The 20,817-nt window shown below is 39.6% G+C and overlaps 1 protein-coding gene across 1 annotated transcript; it reads right to left on the reverse strand.

Moving 5' to 3' along the window:
* Positions 1-5,173: 5,173 nt before the first annotated feature.
* LOC306877374 (sodium/myo-inositol cotransporter-like) lies at positions 5,174-20,311 on the reverse strand. Its single transcript, XM_079429109.1, has 2 exons — positions 20,023-20,311; positions 5,174-10,482 (listed from the first exon to the last, which is right to left on the reverse strand). The coding sequence occupies exon 2, from the start codon at positions 10,200-10,202 to the stop codon at positions 8,073-8,075; it is 2,130 nt and encodes a 709-aa protein (XP_079285235.1). The 5' UTR covers positions 10,203-10,482; positions 20,023-20,311; the 3' UTR covers positions 5,174-8,072.
* Positions 20,312-20,817: the final 506 nt, after the last annotated feature.

The raw sequence follows: 20,817 nt of genomic DNA on the forward strand, positions 1-20,817 counted from the left end.
TGTGGAAGAACTTGACTGGTCTGCATAAAGCAAAGTCCTAATCCCAGCTGAACACCTCTGGTGTGACATTAAATGCAGACAAAAACTCATCACCAAACACCGATGACTTGTATATGGGTACAGTCATTTTAAACACTTTCAAAACTGTTGCAACAGAGATGGAAATACAGTTTTTAAATCCGTGAATTATGCTTCCATCTTTGTTGCCACAGTTTTGGAAGTGCCTTCTTCTGTTCTAAAGAAGGGGGTGTCCCAATACTTTTGTCCATATACTTTATGTACAAGTCATTGGTGTTTGGTGATGAGTTTTCGGCTCAAAAAACAAATATATATATATATATATATATATATATATATATATATATATATATATATATATTTGGCTTCTGGTTAGATGCTAACACTTTTATTGTTTCAGCACTTCTGTGTGTGTGTGTATATATATATATATATATATATATTATTTTGGATTTCTCAGAAAATTCTGAGAAGGTTATGGAGAGAAATGAAAATGTACTAAGACAGCATTGTAATTTTCCATTAAGTCTGTCCCTTCTAGCGTCATCGTGCCTCACCCAGTTTCCGTCGTTAGATCTGTGACACCCTCTTTACCCTCCACCCTTCTGGATTTTACCATGTACAACTTTTTACTTTTTTTTCCTGAAAATAATAGACAGGCTATGCGAATAAACAGGCCAAAGCTGATCGGAAAAAAATTGTCAATAAATATGTGGTTTTTAATTGCAAGATGACGCTGAAGTCTACACTTTATATTTACTTGTTAGTATCTTTCAGTACAGTACATCATGTTTTACTAAAGATAACCAGTGTAGAAGAATTTACATTTACATTTAGTCATTTAGCAGATGCTTTTATCCAAAGCGACTTACAAATAGGGACAATGGAAGCATGCAAAATCAACAAGAGCAATAATATGCCAGTGCTATGACAAGTCTCAGTTAGCCCAAGATGGCTAAAGACTGTTGGGCAGGTCGTTATACATTGGAGGACACAGATCTTAAAAAGGACGGCTAATGATTAGAACCAAAAGGGCAATTTAATATGTAACACAATAAATTGACCTGAGGGGTGTGGAGCAATGTAACATTCCAAGGTACTGGAGCAGAAAAACAGCAGCATGAGAAGAAGGTAATGACTGGCCATGGGCTGAACATCATCAGTTAAGCAGGCAGCAAGAGCAGATGTAAAATGATCCATCTTTATACTGCCAATTTAAATAGTAATTTCAGTAGCGTTCAGTAGTTAAATATGTGTTCTGCACCTTGTGCTAAACCGGTTTGGTCTTCTGATGACAGAGCATCGGTGTGGCTCCTTTGAGGTCTGTTACCGCAGGCCTGAGCTCACTCCTAAAGCCTCTTGATTAACCCAGCATCTATAAATATTTCTCTTTTCCATTAGATTAGTTGAGGTATCTCCTGCACAGCGGAGCCGCTTAACTGGCCATCTATATTGAATTTTGGGAATGTGTGGCATCCGTGTTTGTTTTGCTGTGGGTTGTGGTGGAGAACAGTATGATTCATCATATGAGATACTGAACAATGCTGTTTTCCATGTGTCTCTGCCCTGGTGTGTGATTGCTTGTGACAGGTTTACATTACTGCATGACCTAAGGCTTGACAGAGAATGCGGTCTTTGAGGGATTGTTCACATTGTATGATCCAGTCAACTACCTTGTATTATAACCACAGTCATGATGAATACCTTTCAATATTGAGGTTAATTGTCATATTTATACATAGCAGAGCAATAGACAAAAACAAAACAGTTTCTTCAAAACATTTAACCAACATCCACTGAATATCTTGTATCTGGAAAACAGTAAATGTACAACAAATTTTGATATAGATTTTTTTCTTTTTGCACTTCATTACATTGTTTTGGGTTTTTTCTTTCTTTTTTCTTTTCTTTTTTAACTGTGTGTGTGTGTGTGTGTGTGTGTGTATTACGTAATTTTGTCAAAAATAATATTACATTTTAATGATTAAAACAAATGTTTAATATTGTTGTTTTTTAAACTAGAGTCACAAATGTTATAAAAGGTTATAAAAGAAATGATACCCTTCAGTTTGAAACAAATAAAAAAGGAATTGTGGATGACACAAGAATGATATGCTTGAAAATGTTCTCAACAACATAAAAGACATGCTATTATGCAATATTATGCAATGCTATTATGAGTCATTTCGTAATCAAATGCTCAAGTTGTCATTTGCATTTTATGGAGAATTATTCAGTGTCGTGGTTGTTAGATTTTTTTTTATTTGCAAATAAAGACACCCTTACCAAAAAGTAGTATACTTCAAGTTTATTTTATTAAGTAAACATAAGTAAAGTTCAAGTATATTTTTAAGGATACTTAGTAAATATACAAATATCAGTGTACTGGTAGTATGTGTACTATTTCAATACTCCTTGGGACTAAATTGGCCCACTTTCTAGTATATAAAAGTATACTTTTAAGTAATACTTTAAGTATAACAGTATAGTAAATTTGAGTACACAACTAGTTTACATCAAAGTTTTTAGCTTGTACTGCAACTATACTAAAAGTGAAATTATAGGTATACTGATAGTTTACTAATTAAATACTAGTTGCATTTTTAGTATACTTTGTAGTATAGTCACAGTAAACTACTAGTTTAGTAGTTTTACATCATACTTTAAGTATACTGCTATATCCCTATTTAGGTATTAATTTGTATATATTTTGTTATGTGAATATCTGAACATACAAAGCATCAAAAGAAAGAACAGGGTAGCTGCTTGTAAACAAAAACATTTTATTCTAGCTTCATGCGTTCTATTTTTAAACACTTGAATGTGGGTAAGTTTCATAAATAAAAAATAAAGAAACAAACAACATTTTGAACAAAAACTGAAAAAAGACTATGAATTTGATTCAGAATGATAATCAAAACGTAGATGGAGTCGATCAACACCCCAAAAATTGACAGTCATTATTACCTCTTCATTGGTCGACATTTTATTCCATAATGTTACACAGTTTTGATGCTGTTTTTTGTCTGTTAGACTACACGTGGAAGCATCTGTTGTTTCGGTTTCTTCTTCAATTGTGTGTGTTTTTTTGTTTGTTTTTTTGGGAAATTCTGTACAGAAGATGTGTACTAGCACCCCTAACATATAACAATGAAAACACAGATTCTAGGAGCACAAGCTCAAATATTTTTAGACTTAAGTCAAGTATACTTAAATGTCATTTTAAGTATATTTCTGAGAAGTTCATAAAGCCCATTTCTGAGAAGTACATAAAAAGTAGACTAAAAGTATACTTTCCTATTTTAGTTTAAAAGAAGTATACTAATAGCACACTTGAATAAACTTCTTTTTCGTAAGGGTAATACCACAATAATATAATGTTGCCCAAACCCAGTTAGAGAAAACTGTATTTTTTTTTTATCATTATTTTAATTTATGAAGTAAATTTCCTCATAACTACAGTAATTGGAATTGCAAGTAATTGCTCGCTTCATTCAAACAGCAATAGCTTTTATTAAGATGGTAACATATTATAACTTTAACATGATTTGTAAAAGAACATAGACATAGTCTAGTTTATTTACCACAAGTAAAACTTTAAAATATGCTTTCTGAATTACAGTTACTAGCAATCACCCTTGATTGCAAATTATTTGCATGCAATGTATTTGAATTGGTCATTAAGTGGAGTCACATATTCTGCTATGAGTGCAATTCCCACAGCTATGGATTTAAGTTGTAAAAATGAAGCGGTCAGTCCAAATGTGGACGTCTAATATATGCTGAAACAGATTCGTTGTTTTTCACAGTTGCTCTCTGGCTGCAACAATGAACAAAGAGCAGCCCACGACATTATTTTGCCAGTACTTTTCCACTGCCTGACTGCCTGTAGTAGCAGCACCAGCCTCAGGAGGAAATGCAGAGATAGAAAAAGAGGTCATATTAACATTAACCGGAGCAAATAAACGGGTATAAGTATTTCACAGAACAGCTCTATATCTGATAAGACGCTGTTTGGCTTAGTACGGAAGAGGTAAAATATCGCATGTTGAATGGATGCGATCAGACTTTCCACTGCATGTTGCACTTCGCAGTACTGCATTTTGTTCTCTCTCAAGTCAAACAGTCTTGTCGTAATACTTCGTTTCTTTACTCATGGAAAGTAGTTCAAACCAGATATGGATAGAGATTAGGTTAGACAAGGTTATGCCTTCGATTAGACTAGAAATATTGAATCTCTCATACAGGTGAAACGCCAAGCCGTAGGCTGTGCATCGGCTTGGTTTGAAGCATTGAGATTGTTATTGTCATATATTTTGAACGTTGCCAAAACAGATTCTTGGAACATGTTTCCGTTTCTTTCTCAGAAACATCGTATAGAGTAGCTATTGACACACCCTAACAACCTGCAGGTCTTTGCCAAACAAACGTGCGAGGTGGAGGTTGCCTCAAAACAATTATTCACCTACGCATTTTCATCTTCAAGAAATTTTTCCACTCGGTCACCTCTAGGTATTCCTAACATGCATCTGAATGCAAATCAAATGGAAGCTGTCAGTGGAAAACTACTGCACTGACAAACTGTCATGCTGTGAGAGAAAGAGAGCACTGCAAAACTGTATCCTTTACAATTCACTTCAAAGCAATGCAAAATCGGAAATCTTTATTTTACATTCTTTCAAAGGCAATTTTATATTTTACACAGACACCACTAGTGTATATAGTTCTGCTAATATAACTACTCAGTGACTTTATACAGCTAACGTGCATATGTTATTGAAATCGTTGATTCTCTGTGTGTGCGTGTGTGTGTGTGTGTAGGAGTAATTGTCTTCCTGTTGCAGATGGATTAAAATTTTTATGCAGGATATTAATTTAGGGGAAAAACAACAGGACTAAATATCTTTATGCACAATTTTGATGGTAGTGTTAATGCAATATCATATTACAACAAGAAAGGATGATCATCTGACCTTATGAAGCCATGAATGACTGATAAACCAGACTGTAAAACTGTCGTTTTGAAATGCAGTGGTGTTTGAGTCAACTGTTTGGAATATGACAAATTAATTAAAGATGCCAGTAATTAAACAACATGCAAGTAAATGGCACAATATATAAGATTTTATGGCAAATAACCAAGCTCATACAGTTTGTCCTTCCCAAACTTTTTATTCATCTGCAACGTTTGATAATAAAACCAACAAATGTACAATGTACAAATAATTTGTGTATTTCTGATAAAATCAGAGATTGAAAGCTATAAACTCCATATGCATCTTTTTAGCTCATGGAACTCATCACAATGAATCGATAAAGCCAGATATCTGGCAACAGCAACACAAGACATTACAAGATATGTACACACTCTAAGCTAAATCACACAACAGAAATATCTGAAATCCATTCACCATTCAATGACAAATGATTCAATACAAACAAAACATGAGCTACTGAAAACAAATCAAACCAAATAAACACAAAACCCTTTTATTGTTATGAAAGGCCATGTTAAAATAAGTACCACAGAGAGTGACATTGAATGAAATAATGTCAATTACAATTCACATAAGCAAACACAAAACAAACAACGTTTAAGTGCCTTCAAAAAAGACAGAACCTAATCATCATTTCACTACTAAATTAATGGATACATATTCAAAAATTTGGGTGTTGGTTTGAAAATCTGTGGTGTACCCAAAACCAACAATCAATTCCACACCCCTAAGCAAGTAGTATTATGGCATTGCCAGAAAAAAAGGACATATGCATATACAAGTGTCCAGTGTCTGCTAAAAGGATGTTGTTGGAGCATAAGTCTACTACAAACAGCACAAGAAAACTGATCATTTACATTGTCATTTCAAGGAGATTATGTAGGCTTGGATGATTAGAACAATGAATCTGAATCAATTAGACCTCAGATAATCACAACAGTTCCCAAACTTTGTAAATTTCATTATAGCTTATGCAGTGATATGACTCTGCTTTTTTCCCTCTGAGATTGAGAATGAACCTAAATAAGAATAAAATGAGTTTATAGCTGAAAAAAAAAAAAAAAAAATAGGAATCACTTCTGTAATATTAACAAGGACCACAAGAGTCCAAAACCAAACTGATAATTTGTGGGAAACTAAATATAAAAGAACAAATGTCTATTGAATGTTTTCTTTTTATTCACGAACTTCTTTTACAAAGAGATTACCTGTACAAAAATGTATTTAAACATATGGAGTGATTTACATATATTTAATTTATAATGCAAAACAATAGCCCTCCAATGACTTTATCCCTACTTCATTGTATTTGGAATGATAAAAAGGGACTTTTTGAAGGAAAAGACTCCTCATAACTCTTTTGACATAACTTCTGAATTCAAATGTCATAACATTTAAGAGCTTTTCAAGGTGTATATTAATACAACATTGTGAACTTGTACTTACAAAAATAAGTTACATCTGTCTAGAAAATCCCTCACGCCCATCTCATTTTCACTAAGGCCATCCAGCAGTCTCCCTTTCTCTGAACAAATAGTGCATTCAACAGCAGATCAACAACATGCAATGCCTGTTACTGCAGCCATAATCAAATTCTTCTTCTAGAAGAACAAGATACTATTTTGCGCAGCAATCAAAATTGGACATCCCAGTCTTAATGTTTTGGGATATCATAATATAATTTAATGTGTTAACACATTAACAACAGTGTTCCCCAGCTAGTGTCTTTCCTGTGGTGGTTCTTATGGTCATTTAGTAACATCCAGGCTGTGCATTTTATAGTTGAGTTGTTTTATAGCAATAATATCTTGGATGTCTTTTTTTTCCACATTAAATGTTATATTTACAAAAAGCAATGTCTTCACAGCTCTGTACAAATGCTCTGCAAAAAAGGCATTTTGGTGTTTTTGTCCATTGAAAGTAGCTTTAAATACAAAGTAATGAAAGCACAGAAAATACAACAAATTACATATACAGTTACAGTTACAATTTACAGAACTAAACACTTGCTTGTATTTGGGAACGTACATTAAGTTTACCTCACCTCAGTGATGTCTATTTAAATAAAAACTGACATCATGATAAATTTCCCACCTTTTCTCACTGTAAATTCTTCATTTTCACAATTTCTATCTCACATTAAAACTTTGGAAACCCTATTACAGTTACACAGGTGACAATTTTACAAGTGAAGTTAAGTTTTAGAAATTTGGTAGTCCTAACAGTGTGCATATGCAAAAGACAACTTCCTTACACATTTACGTACTACTATATGATTGGTCTGTTGAATGAATAAAATGGCTGGAGGCAAAAAAAAACCTGCCCTCATTTCGGTTTGAAGGAGTGCACAAATTAAGGCAAAATTCACCAAGGAATAAAAATAGCTACATTACCTTAGCTCAACCAAGTATAAACTATAAAAAAGCTTCAATTTCAAAAATGCATTTGGTTGTGAACATACCACAAAGAAAAGCTGAATATTTTCAAGGAGGTGTGAGAGAACCAAGGTAAAGGAATAAATAACTTCTATCAGTATGATTCAAAATGCTTAAAGTCCCTAAAAGGAAGTTCAGTCCCTATTTAAAGTAGGTGGCCTTAACTACTATGTACTTACTTTTAAATTAATAATTTGATACAATGCACTTATTGTGTACATACATGTTTTTACATTGTACTTATATTTTTAAAAATACCTATATGTAGTTACATCTGTAAGTAATTTCTGTAATTACATTTATAATTACACTGTTGACCCATCCCTTACACCTTAACCCACCCATGCCACCAAACCTGTCCCTAACCTTACCCATATCCCACCTCAATAGCAGCAAAAGTGTTTTGCTATTCAATATGACCACAAAAAGTACAGTGTACTTATTTTTGATGCAAGTACATAGTAGTTAAGGCCACCTAATATAAAGTGTGACCGGAAGTTCTAAAAAGAAAAAATAAACCACACTGTAAATATTACAGTCCCTAAATGGCTTATAATAACAAATAGTTCATATAAATGTGCTGTCTTTCACACAGGCCTTACGGTCCTGCAAGATCAGCATATTACAAGGAGAAGTACACAAACATGAAAACACCCAGTGAACAGACAAATACCAGGCCTAAGTTAAGTAAGAGCTTGATCTTAGGAGGTTCATGGAGCATTTCACGGAGAGCTCTTTCATCTTCTTCAACCACTTTGGGTTCGACAACAGATGTTTTCTCCTTGTGACAACAAATCCAGTCAAACACTTGCAGGCAGCTCTCTTCATCACACTTGCCTTCATTCTTCTGTTTTACAAGATTTGCATGACCATTGGCATACAGCTCCATCGGTGTGGATGCCTCTGTGCTGGGGGTCATGGGATCTTGGTCACAAGGGGAGGGCATAAGGAGTTTCATGTCAGCCCCATCAAGACATCTCTCCTTCTGGACATCTTCTGGAACATCTTTCTTAAGAACACCATCGCCACTACCATTAGTGAGTTTGTACATCTCCTCTCGTTCACTCACAGAAAGGCGCTTAAGTTCATTCAAGCCCCAGATTGTGGTACGCATGACCTTCTCCTCTTCTGGTGGAGATGTGCACAGACTGACACACACTGCCACCAGCCCGGAGATCCAAAACAGCCCGGCAGCAATGTACATGTAGTGGACATCTGTGATGAAAGCCGGGCGTTCATCCGGCTGGTCACATCTTGGCTCACGATATATGAATCCAAGAAAGAGGCGGGTGGTGCCTAGTACGAACCCAATCATGCCACCCCAAAATGCGCCTGTCTCATTGCAACGCTTCCAGAAGACTCCAAGTAGAAAGAGGGCAGCAATGGGTGGAGTTAGGTATCCTGCCATTTCCTGGATGTACAGGTACATCTGGCCACCTTGCATCTCAATAATGACAGGCACCCAAGCCATGCTGATAATCACCATGAATATCACAAAAAACCTGCCGACGACCACCAGCTCACAGGAGGAGGCACATACACGCAGCATTTTATAAATGTCCAGTGTGAAGATGGTGCTAGCGCTGTTAAAAATAGAGTCTAGGTCACTCATGAGGGCAGCGATCATCACAGCCATCATCAACCCTCTGAGACCCACCGGCATGACGTTCATGACCAGCCGAGGGTAGGCAATGTTGGAACAGCCGGCCTGACTGCCGCACACAGCCATGCAGTGCTCTGGTCCAATGCATGCCAGCTCATCGGGGAACAATATTCGTGAGATCATTCCTGGAATAACGATGATGAACATGGGAAGGATCTTAAGCAATCCTGCCATAAGTGTGGAGCCTTTGGCATGGGCAATGTTCTTGGCGGCTAACACTCTCTGGACGATGACCTGGTCAGCACACCAGTACCAAATGGATGAGGGTGTTTGACCCAAAAGGAAGCCTGGCCAAGGGATGTCCTCATCCAGTGGCCCTCGTAGGAGCTTGAGGGAATCTGGCTTGGGATGGATTCGGCAGGAGTTTGTGTACTGGAAGCTGAAGTTGCTGTTAGCCAGGATGGCTGTGACATTGGGGATTGCCTCCATGTATTTTTCCCGCACCCCTTCCAAACCGCCTACCTTGAGTAGGCTGATGATGGTAAGGGTTAACGCACCGCCAATCATGAGCACGGCCTGTAGAGTGTCCGTGTAGATCACAGCAGTCAGTCCACCGGTTACTGTCAGCAAGGCGGTCATAGAAATAAGCAAGATGATCGACAGGTAGATGTTCCAGCCAAGAGACTCCTGGATGAAAAGAGCTCCTGCGTACAAGTCCACTGACAGTTTAGTAAAGATGTAGAGCAGAAGTGAGAGGGCAGCATAATAAATCTTTAGCCGCTTGCCCCCATAGCGCTTGGAGAGGTACTCTGGCATGGTGTAAACTCCAGAGCAGATGTAGACTGGGATGAACACCCAACCGAGCAGCTGCAGAAGCAGGAGGGCATTGAACTCCCAGGCGCCCACTGCAAAACCACTGGCTGCACCAGAACCAGCAAGCCCAATGAAATGCTCGCTGCCGATGTTGCTGACAAACAGTGAGGCACCAACAACCACCCAATTCATATTTCGACCTGCCAGGAAGTAGCCACTGACAGTGCTTCGGTTGGCCTTCCACATGACGAGCAGACCAATTACAAGCACAAGCACAAAATAAAGTGCAACAACTGCAATATCCGCCGCCTCCATCACTGGTCCCGTTTTTAACATGTTTAAACTACTAATCACAGTTCAAAATGCAATCGTCTGCAAAATAATTGGTTTATTTGGGTAAAGATGCAAGCAAAAGCACATAAATCTCTTATTCCTTTGGTTTACTGTCTTTCTAGAAGGAAACTGAAGCATCCGCCGTCTGTCAGATGGATTTCTATTTGGTTTGTGTTTGGTTTTGATTTGATTGGTTATCCAACGGTGCTCTCATGAAGCACAAGAGTTATTTTGGGGAGGATGTCTCTGGCTTCTGGTCTAGAAATGGCAAGCGTTTACATTCCTGCAAGACAGCAAACACAAAGAAAGAGAGAGAAACAGGGCATGCATTAGACCAGTTGTGGATCAAAAGCCTAAAGCTGATGACAGATTTTCCCCACCCCATTAATTATTACTAGCCATTGACTATAATCACCACAAAACAGGAAAACAGCATTTTGATAAAGATTCAATTGTAACATTTCAATTGTAACAGTGTTTCTGAATATATATACACAATATGCAAAGATTTACAAAAGGCAGAAAAAATAGATAAAACATTTGATCAATTTATTGGTATTGAACAATATTGTTTATTTAATTGTGCATTCTCATTTCCCCAATTTTACATTTAGATGAACAGTGTTATTAGTATTTTAAAATATTAAGTGAGGCAAAGTTAAACACTGTTAAATACAACCTTCAGTGAATCTCAAAATGAATTTAACTGCCTAAAATAAATTCATATAGAAGTTTAATATCAGTGTATCTTAGAAGAAATTAATAACGGCAATAAAAAAAATGTTTAATTCACTTTGTCCATTTTCAAATATATAAAATGATAACAACATTCATCATAATAATCATTTACTCCTTTCAATCTTTATGAAAAGTTTATTTAGACCTCACTTTCAACATGCATCGTTACATCTTTGTCTCCAATCAGTGCCTGACTTTAATGCTTGCATAACTTGGACATACGCAAATGAGCCGCATCACTTCCCAATCCACTGCTCTGCCATCTGAAAACTATACCAGCTTGGACTTCAGGCACTAATTCCTTGTGAATCATAGGGCAGATTATTGCATAATACTACACTGGTTGGTTCGCTGACTTAACATCCCATCTAACAGCAAGCTAAAGGTCAGACTGCAACAGCCCTGACAGCTAGTTAGGTCATATTAATGTTGAGGTTTAAAGTGGAAATGAGAAACTAAATTTTAAAAGTAATCAGTGGTAACACACACCACCAGATGCTTATGCCAATAACCCAAAAAATTCAAGGAATGTCAACAAGCAATGACTATTGCCACCTATTGGTATTACTGTGAAACTGCTCCTGTAAATCATTTAAGATGCATAACACGCATGTATCTGGTGTATGCTGTCAGAACAATGGCAACTCTGTTCCTCTTACATTACAGCCCAACACGGGGAGCCATGGCCCAACCCATACCAAAGAAAAACCCTTATAACCAATCTAGGTAAAATGCACACAATGAGGAAAAATATAAGATTCAAGATTTTATATTTGTCACATTCACAATTATACAGAGTATAACCAGCAGTGAAATGTAGGTACTTTACTTTCCTTTTCATAGCCCAAGCTTTTTTATAAACCAGGTAGGTTATGCTCTGTCTGTACTTCACGATGTTTTCACCTATACAGATTTCTCAGACATGTGCATAATATGCATTAAGACACAGTACAGGTCTAGAATTACTGTATACGATGATGATTACACCCATACCCTTCATCAAGGCTTTATCTATATATCAAAGCACACCACCATAACACCATGATATTGTAATTGTATAACACGACCTGTGCTGATGTTATCAGGTTGCATTTGCTAATCAGTCAATACTATAAACAACTAGGTGTTAAAGGGACAGTTAACATAAATTATGTCATCCTTTACAGACCTCATGTCATTCCCAACTCCATATGACCTTCTTTCTTAAGTGGAACACAAAACGAGATGTTAGGCAGAATGACTTAATCACCATTAAGTTTAAAGTATAGAAAACGCTCTCGGTTACTTACGTAACCTTGGTTCCCCGAAATGAGGGAATGAGACATTGCTATGGGAAATTCATTTTCCTCAAATACTACTGAAGCCTTATTGAATCACGCCAGTGAAACTGGCCAATGGCGTTCACATGCGAAATATGAGCGGGAATCCCACTCTATATAAGGCAGTGCTTGTACGTCATCCATTCAGAATCTTTGACTGAAGCAACTTGCATTCTAAGATCCTGAGCTCAGTGACAAGGCAATAAGAGCAATGTCTCGTTCCCTCATTTTGGGGAACTGAGGTTACGCAAGTAACCGAGAGCGTTCCCCTTCAATTCGGTCACTCTCCATTGCTCGTGGAAGGAGCCCTAGCCTCAGAGATAGTGTTCAACACGCGTTGAGTAAGTGAATCTGTTACTGGCAAGCTCCGTCGAGCGGCCAGACATGAAGGCTCCATGACTATGGATTTGGGTGCCATATTGTTCCTTGTGCTTGAGAGAGGAGGTCTTTCTTCAGTGGGGTAGTCCACGGGGGAGCTACCAGCATCTCCACCAGTTCTGGGAACCACAGCTGATTGGGCCATTTCGGTGCCACTAACAGAACAGTTTCCTTTTCCTCTCTGATTTTGCAAAGCAAGAGAAGCAGAAGTTTTACTGGAGGAAAAGCATACTTGCATACTTTCGGCCAGCTGTGAGCTAGTGCATCCACTCCCAGGGAGTGAGTGTACTCCGCTGATGCGAAGAGATCCACCTCCGCCCTGCCGAATACTCCAAATACTCCAAATCATTTTGACTGTCAGAGGGTGTAATCTCCACTCCCCGTGGATTACCCTGTTCCTCGACAGTAAATCCACGCCGTAGTTCAGGCATCTGGGGACATGTACTGCCCGGATGGAGAGGAGGTGTCGATCTGCCCACAGAAGGAGGTCTCTCGCCAGCTGCAGCAGTGGTCGCGAGTTCACATTCACGGTCATGCTGTCCGTCCTGATGAGAACGTGACGTTGAAGAATGTCTGGAAGAAAGTACTCGAGCGCTAGGTGTACAGCACGGAGCTCCAGACGGTTTATGTGCCATGACTTCTTCATTTCTGACCATGTCCCGAAGGCTGGTCTGCCATCGCATACGACTCCCCAGCCCGTGCTCGATGCATCTGTCATAACATTCTTTCTCCTGATCACTTGGTCAATACGAACACCCTGGCGATACAGAGTCATATTGCGCCAAAGGTTCAGCGTATGCAAACAGTCGCGCGTCACTTTGATGGGCAAGCATTTTAGCGGGGAAGAATGACCTAATTTGAAGACTGCGAGAGAGCTGATCAGTTTTTGTGAGCGCTCCTCCAACAGACACGCTCGCATATTGATTGAGTTCAGTTCCACTCCTAAAAAGGAGATGTTCTGGCTTGGTACCAGCATGCTCTTTTGCATATTTACAGTCATCCCTAAGCTCTGAATATGAGCGAGGAGTCTGAGTTTGTCGCTGAGCAGCGCGCTCTCTGATTGGGCTAAGACTAGCCAGTCGTCGAGATCAGGATGCGCATGCATTTCATAAACGTGCGAGGGGCCAGACATAAGCCGAAGGACAGGACCGTGAATTGGTACGCTATCCCCTCAAATGCAAATCTCAGGAAGCGCTTGTGGCGGGGGGCTACCTGAATGTGAAAATAAGCATCCTTTAAATCCACGGAGATAAACCAATCTCCCCGTCTGATATGTGAGAGGATTTGTCTCAGCGTGATCATTTTGAACGAACGTTTTGAAAGCACGCGATTCAGGGTCTCAGGTCCAAGATTGGGCGGAGTCCGCCGTCTTTCTTTGGCACCAGAAAATAACGACTGTAGAAGCCGCTCTCGCGGTCTGTGAGGGGCACTGTCTCTACATGGCGCTCTGCGAGAAGATTGTGTATGTCCTCTCGCAGAACTCAGGCATTCCAATCCCGTACAGTGGACATTAACACACCGTTGAAACGGAGCGGTCTGCGGAAGAACTGAAGCGTGTAGCCGTTCTTTATTGATTTCAAAACCCACTCTGATACCCCTGGCAGTGCCTGCCACGCTTCTGTGAACTGTGACAGCGGGCGAGGCGGACTGCGAACCGTGAGGGATAACTCGCCGTTGGGGGGTGGGGAGTTTAATACCACACGAGTGTGAGAGTGAGTGATGAGGAGAGGGGAGAGAGTGGAGGAAAATTGCCCTGATATTGAGGTGAGTTTTGTATGTTTTACGACTTTATTGCACTGCAAGATTCAAGATTCAAGCTTTTTATTTGTCACTTACACAACTATACAGAGTATAAACAGCAGTGAAATGTAATTCAGGTCTGCTCCAAGGACAGTGCAATTATATAGAATACAAAATACAAAACACTGAATGTACATAAATATTAAGAAAAATAAAAGTAGAAAAAATTAAAGAATAAAATAAAAGATAAGATAAGATAAAAAAATATAAATGTGCAGGTCAGTATGTTTGTTGACTTAAATAGTAATATAAGAAGGAATGTGCAAAAAAGTTGTACAGGGTATTTACATAGCAGCAATACAAGGTAGAAAAAATTATGAATAACTTACTGATATAGTGATATTTACATGGAGTCGTGAGATGTTATGACACAGAGTTAGAGTTTAGGAGCCTGATGGCCTGGGGGAAGAAGCTCCTCCTAAGTCTCTCAGTTTTTGCCATCAGGCTACGGAAGCGCTTACCAGATGGAAGCAAAGTGAATAGCTGGTTACCAGGGTGATTTGAGTCCTTGATGATTTTGACAGCTCTACTTTTGCAGCGTTTGAGGTAGATGTCCTGCAGAGAGGGGAGAGCAGACCCTGAGATGCGCTCAGCTAAGCGCACAACTCTCTGTAGTGCTTTGCAGTCCTGATTGGAGCTGTTTCCATACCACACCGAGATGAGTCAAACTTTCTATGGTCCCTGAATAGAAAGTTTACAGGATTGCTGGTGAGACCCTGAATTTCCTCAGCTGTCGCAGGTGGTACAGTCTTTGTCTGGCTTTCTTAACCTGTGTTTGGATGTGTGTAGTCCAAGTCAGGTTCTCGGAGATGTTCACACCGAGGTACTTGAAGTTACTCACCCTCTCCACAGGGGTCCCACTGATCATAAGAGGAGTGTAGGGCCACTGCTGTCTCTTCCTAAAGTCCATGATCAGCTCTTTAGTTTTGCTCAAATTCAGAGAGAGACAGTTGTCCTGGCACCATGATGTGAGTCTCTCTACCTCATCCAAGTATGCGGTCTCATCATTGTTGGAAATGAGGCCCAGAACCACAGTATCATCAGCGAATTTGATAATAGATGTGGAGCTGTGAGAGGACACGCAGTCATGTGTGTAGAGAGAGTAGAGCAGGGGACTCAGGACACAGCCCTGTGGGGCTCCTACGTTCAGAGTGATGGAGTTTGAGGTGAACTGGCCAACTTTGACCACTTGAGGTCTGCCGGTGAGGAAGTCTTGAATCCAGTCGCAGAGTGAGGATTCTGTGAGTTTAGAAGCCAGCTTGATGGGGACTATAGTAGTGCTGCGACTAATGACTATTTTTATTTTGATTAATCTAACGACTAATTTTTAGATTAATCGATTAATCTAAACGACTAATTTCCCGCAAAAGAAATCTACAATTTTACTTAAAAATATTTTATTAAACCAAATGAAATCTAAATTTCTATTAAATCCTTTTTTAAAGCAAAAGTGAAGTGCAACATAGAGTGCAAGCAGCAAGTGTCCATCTCATAGTCCAAATCACTGAAATCAAAGTTCAGTATTATAGTGTGAGAATGACAACGTGTCCACGTGTTCTAGTCTAATAATAATAAAATTATAATAAAAACATTTTTTTTAACGGAGAATTTACCAGAAATATTATTTACCAGAATTTATTTAGGTGAAAAATGTAAATGTTTTTTATATATACAATCAATTAATTGGAGATGCTTTTTATTATTAAAATTTAATGGAACAATTAAAATGGAATCCAGAAAATAATGGAAAACAGAATTTGGTACAGATGAAACTGTAAAACTCAATTAATTAGACAGGCCATTTGATTAATAAAATTTAAAAAACTGAATTTGGAAATAAAACTGATTTCATAGGGCCCTATAATTATAATTATTATTATTTTTTGTGGTAATAAAAATGGATTTAAGTGAACAATAGCTTTTGAAAATGACTTAAAGTACATATATAATAGCAATGATGCAATAATCATTAGTTCAAATAAAGTATCAAAAGCAAGAAATCATATGGTGTTATTGAACAAAACTGTTAAAATACATAATGTATAATAAACAATAGAGCTAATATATATTACGCATTACAATAAAGGCCTGCAGGAGCGCCGACGGCCTGATGATTGTTTTTACACATTACTGTTTAATATTGACCAAGCACCATTTAATTAAAACGTACACTTAATCTTTCATATTTGGCCATTTCTTTAGGACAGAAATGCTACAGCTGCTGTAATTAAATGAATATGTGGACATCAAAACGTGTAAACTCAGAGTGAGGGTTTGAGCTTTTATTTTGAAATATATATATTCTCCTGTGTTTGTGTCGATTTATAAATTATTTACCTTACAAATCTGATGAAATGGCACGCGTTGCGTTCCCAGATGAAGGTTATAATAAACACAAACTCACAACAACATGCAGAGATGGAGTATGAGTCGCTCCACATGTAAATGATAACAGTTTCTGTGGAGCTACTGTGAATGGAGCCGCTGTGAGACGCACGTGCTTAACCTACACGCATGTAAACAATTAAAGAGCATATACTGTGTGAACTGCATTGCATATAATTATTTAATTAAATAATAGCGTTTGTGAATTCACAATTATGCTTAATTATGATTTTTAAATGTGTTTAATATATCATGCAGCCTTGGAAAATAGTCTAATAATGTGTTTTATGGATTCTCGTCCGTGAAATGCGCCACTTCCGGTATTTTGTCGGTTAGTCGATTTTTAAAAATCGACGAATCGCGACAGCCCTAGACTATAGTATTGAAAGCTGAGCTATAGTCAATGAATAGCAGCCTTACATAATTCCCATTTGTTGCTATTCATGTGTGTGAGGGAAGAGTGGAGGACGAAAGAGATGGCATCGTCAGTGGATCTATTGGGGCGATAGGCAAACTGAAGAAGGTCCAAAGTAACAGGGATGGAGGAGCAGATGTGGCTCTTTACAAGTCTCTCAAAAACCTTCATGACTATTGATGTGAGGGCAACTGGGTGATAGTCATTCAGGCAAGAGAGTTTATTGTTCTTTGGCACAGGGATAATGATGGATTTTTTAAATGAGGTGGGAACCATGGAGGTAGAAAGGGACTCATTAAAGATGGAAGTGAACAAACCAGCGAGCTGATCAGCGCAGGACCTCAGAACACGGCCGGTTATCCCATGAGGTCCGGCTGCTTTCCTGACGTTCACTTTCTTTAGCGCCCTCCGAACCTCATCCTCTGTCACAGTGATTACAGGATTATCGCTGCTCTGCCTGCTGCTTCCTGACGCGCTGGACGGCAGAGTCGCGCTGCCGCCGTTGCAATCGAAGCGGCCGTAGAAGATGTTTAACTCATCGGCCAGCAACGAATCTGCTCTCACCTCTGCGGAGGATTTGTTTCCAAAGGCACAGATGGTCCTCAGTCCCTGCCACATCCGTCGAGAGTCATTGAGCTGGAAATGAGACTCAATTCTCTCTCTGTATCTGAGTTTGGCGGCTCTTACTGCGCGTCGGAGAGCATAGCACGATGCTTTGTACTCGCTCATATTCCCGGTCAGAAGAGCCTCATTGTAAGAATAGTGGAACTGTTCCACTGTTCCTCATAGTGGAACAGTCAAAACACAAACATGACAATTGCTCCGCCACCCGCAACAGGCAGGGGGGCGTGGTGAGCACACACAGCGGACCGAGCGGACTTCTTCAGTGGCTTGTCTTCGGCGCAGGGTGCAGTTTTCCTCCTCCGAGAGAAGAGCAGAAGAGGCGTGCGGTCTTCCCGCATGCTGAGGAGGAGCTGGAACACGTAGGAGGTTTCGCGCCGCCGCGCTTTGGCAGGAAGTGACTAATGGCTTTCGAGTACTTCTGTGCTTCAACGAAGCGCTCCGTGAACGTCTCCACCGCCGCTCCGAAGAGACCTGAGGGATTCACGGGAGCGTTCAGAGGGGCCGTTTTCTCTGAGTCCTTTAACTCGGTCAGAGTAAGCCACAGGTGACGATCTAGCACCACAAGATTCCCCATATTGCGGCCGATCGCTCGAGCTGTCACCTTCGTCACTCTGAGGGCCAGATCCGTGGCGCGTCGGAGCTCTTTAAACACTTCAGGGTCCGGCCCGTCCTCATCCAGAGACTTGAGCAACTTGGCCTGATATACCTGGAGTATCGCCATCACGTACAGTGCTGAAGCTGCTTGGCCCTCCGCGGAGAAAGTTTTGCCGGCGAGGTTTGCAGTGGTGCGGCAAGGTTTAGAGGGGAAATGGCATCATCCTCCTCGTCAGCGCCCACCATGGCACCGAAAGACACCACATCTTGAGCGTCGGGGGAGGGGCAGAGATCAGAAGTCATGAAGCACACTGGAAGGGGACCTGCAGCAGGGGGGTGAGGAGCACATGGGCACTGAGCCGGCACGGGCTCGTCACCTGATCCTGAGAGATCTGCATCAGAAACTCGCGGCACTTTCCTCCTTGGCTCGAAAGAGGCTGCAGAGGAAGAGCGCGGCAGAGTTAGGTGGGCGAGTTCATCGCATTGGACGATGGCCACACGGAGCCTGAGAGCCCAGAGACTCATATCCCCGCAGTGGGGGCAGTCCAACCCGCCAGGTTGGCTGAAGAAAAAGATTCTGAATGGATGACGTACAAGCACTGCCTTATATAGAGTGGGATTCCCGCTCATATTTCATGCGCTTGAACGCATTGGCCAGTTTCACTGGCGTGATTCAATAAGGCTTCAGTAGTATTAGAGGAAAATGTATTTCCCATAGCAATGTAGAGTGACCGAATTGAAGGGGAACAATGCAAGTCAGTCACAAATATTCTACCTAACATCTCCGAGAAAGATCGTCAAAACGGGGTTGTAAATGATAACCATTTTCATTTTTGAATGAACCATAAGATCTCTTTAAATCTAACAACATCCAGCCAGACTGAGATAATCTCCTTATAGATTCTCTGGTTGGTCAAGAAAAAAAGGAAAGGGACTTTTTTTTTTACGGCAACGACATTCAATAGATAACTTTAAAAAAAATACATTACAGTAAATACAGGAGGAGAGATTTTAAACCTTTTAAGGAAGGGTGACTAAATCTACCCTGCTTCAAAAATAAAAACAAAGCCCTGGTTATTGACACTCATGTCCTGTTAAGAAATGTGTCAATTAATTGTGGAATTTTACTACAGTGAGTGACAGGAGAACAAGCCACTGCGACTCCTGCGAAATTTCTAGAAGCACTGCTCGCTGGAAAGAACGACGCTTTATGCAGTAATGTTTTTATAGAAACCAAGACGGTCATTATTTACTCATCCTCAAAACCTGTACGACCTTCTTCCTCTATCACCAGTCAAACTGTCACGCCTCCTTTTTTTAAATGAATTTTAAATAACCTATCCATTTAATTCAAGACGTATTCTGCGTCATGCCATTTGAAAAACAGCATCTTGAAAAGACTTGATGAAAAATGTCTACTACTAAATTACGAAATTATGGCGCATTTGTAAGGTGCAACAAATACAGTCTTCTTTTCAAGTCCGCGTTTGCGTGGCTCATTGGTTTGGTTTAGTTACATTCAAAAATTCAGTTTGATCAATACAATAGTTACACTTGAGATACAACTTACCATTTTCATGATACAGTCTTGAAATAAATAACTGAGCAGCGCGTGTTAGTAGAATGAGGGAGAGCTCCAAGCGATTTGATCATCTAAATCAATTTCTGACAGCTTCAACGCGGAAGGAGGCAGGATATGTTCGTTGTCAGAAGAGGTCTTTAAAAGTTTAGAAATGGAAGATTTCATTCCTTCTGAATGAATGGTGCCCCAAACGCGCCTTTTATAAACGTCCATCCGCTCTTTATCTTCCGCTGAAACGCCCTTGTTGTACATTCTGTGTGTAACCGTGACGTGGCCTAATGTGCATATTAAACCACGCCTACTATATCTCACTAGAGTTTATCCTAAAAGAGCTTTGTTTCATGACTCATCACCTCTTGACAGTCCCTTACTTAAAATTGGAAACTACTATAAATCACTTAGCCACGATCAGTCTTCCAGGACGAAAGGAGAAACAGTCTGTTGAAAGGCTAAATCTAAGCCTCTTAGGTATTACAGTCAAAAGAACAATCTGGAAATGCACCATAAGGTTCCTGAGCAGTGGGGTTTACAATGCTCATTAAGAATGATATTTACTAAGTTTGTTTACCTACTGTATGCATGCTATAATTTCATCCAGCATAGCAATAGATTTTACAGCATTTCTGTCATTAGCTGAGGAAAATAGTAGCTAGTAGATCCGCAAGGTCCTCCCAAGATCATCCCACAAATCGTTGCAAAGCAGTTCTACAGGAAATTAAGTTTCCACAATATATTTATATATTGCAGAACCTTAGTATATTTAACTTATGGCAAAATTTGGTA

Source organism: Barbus barbus (assembly GCF_936440315.1).
Source record: "Barbus barbus genome assembly, chromosome: 11".
In the NCBI taxonomy this organism is placed as follows: domain Eukaryota; kingdom Metazoa; phylum Chordata; class Actinopteri; order Cypriniformes; family Cyprinidae; genus Barbus; species Barbus barbus.

Bases quoted from the DNA above. Each gene is read 5' to 3' on its own strand.
- LOC306877374 (XM_079429109.1), bottom strand. From the start codon at position 10,202: ATGTTAAAAACGGGACCAGTGATGGAGGCGGCGGATATTGCAGTTGTT.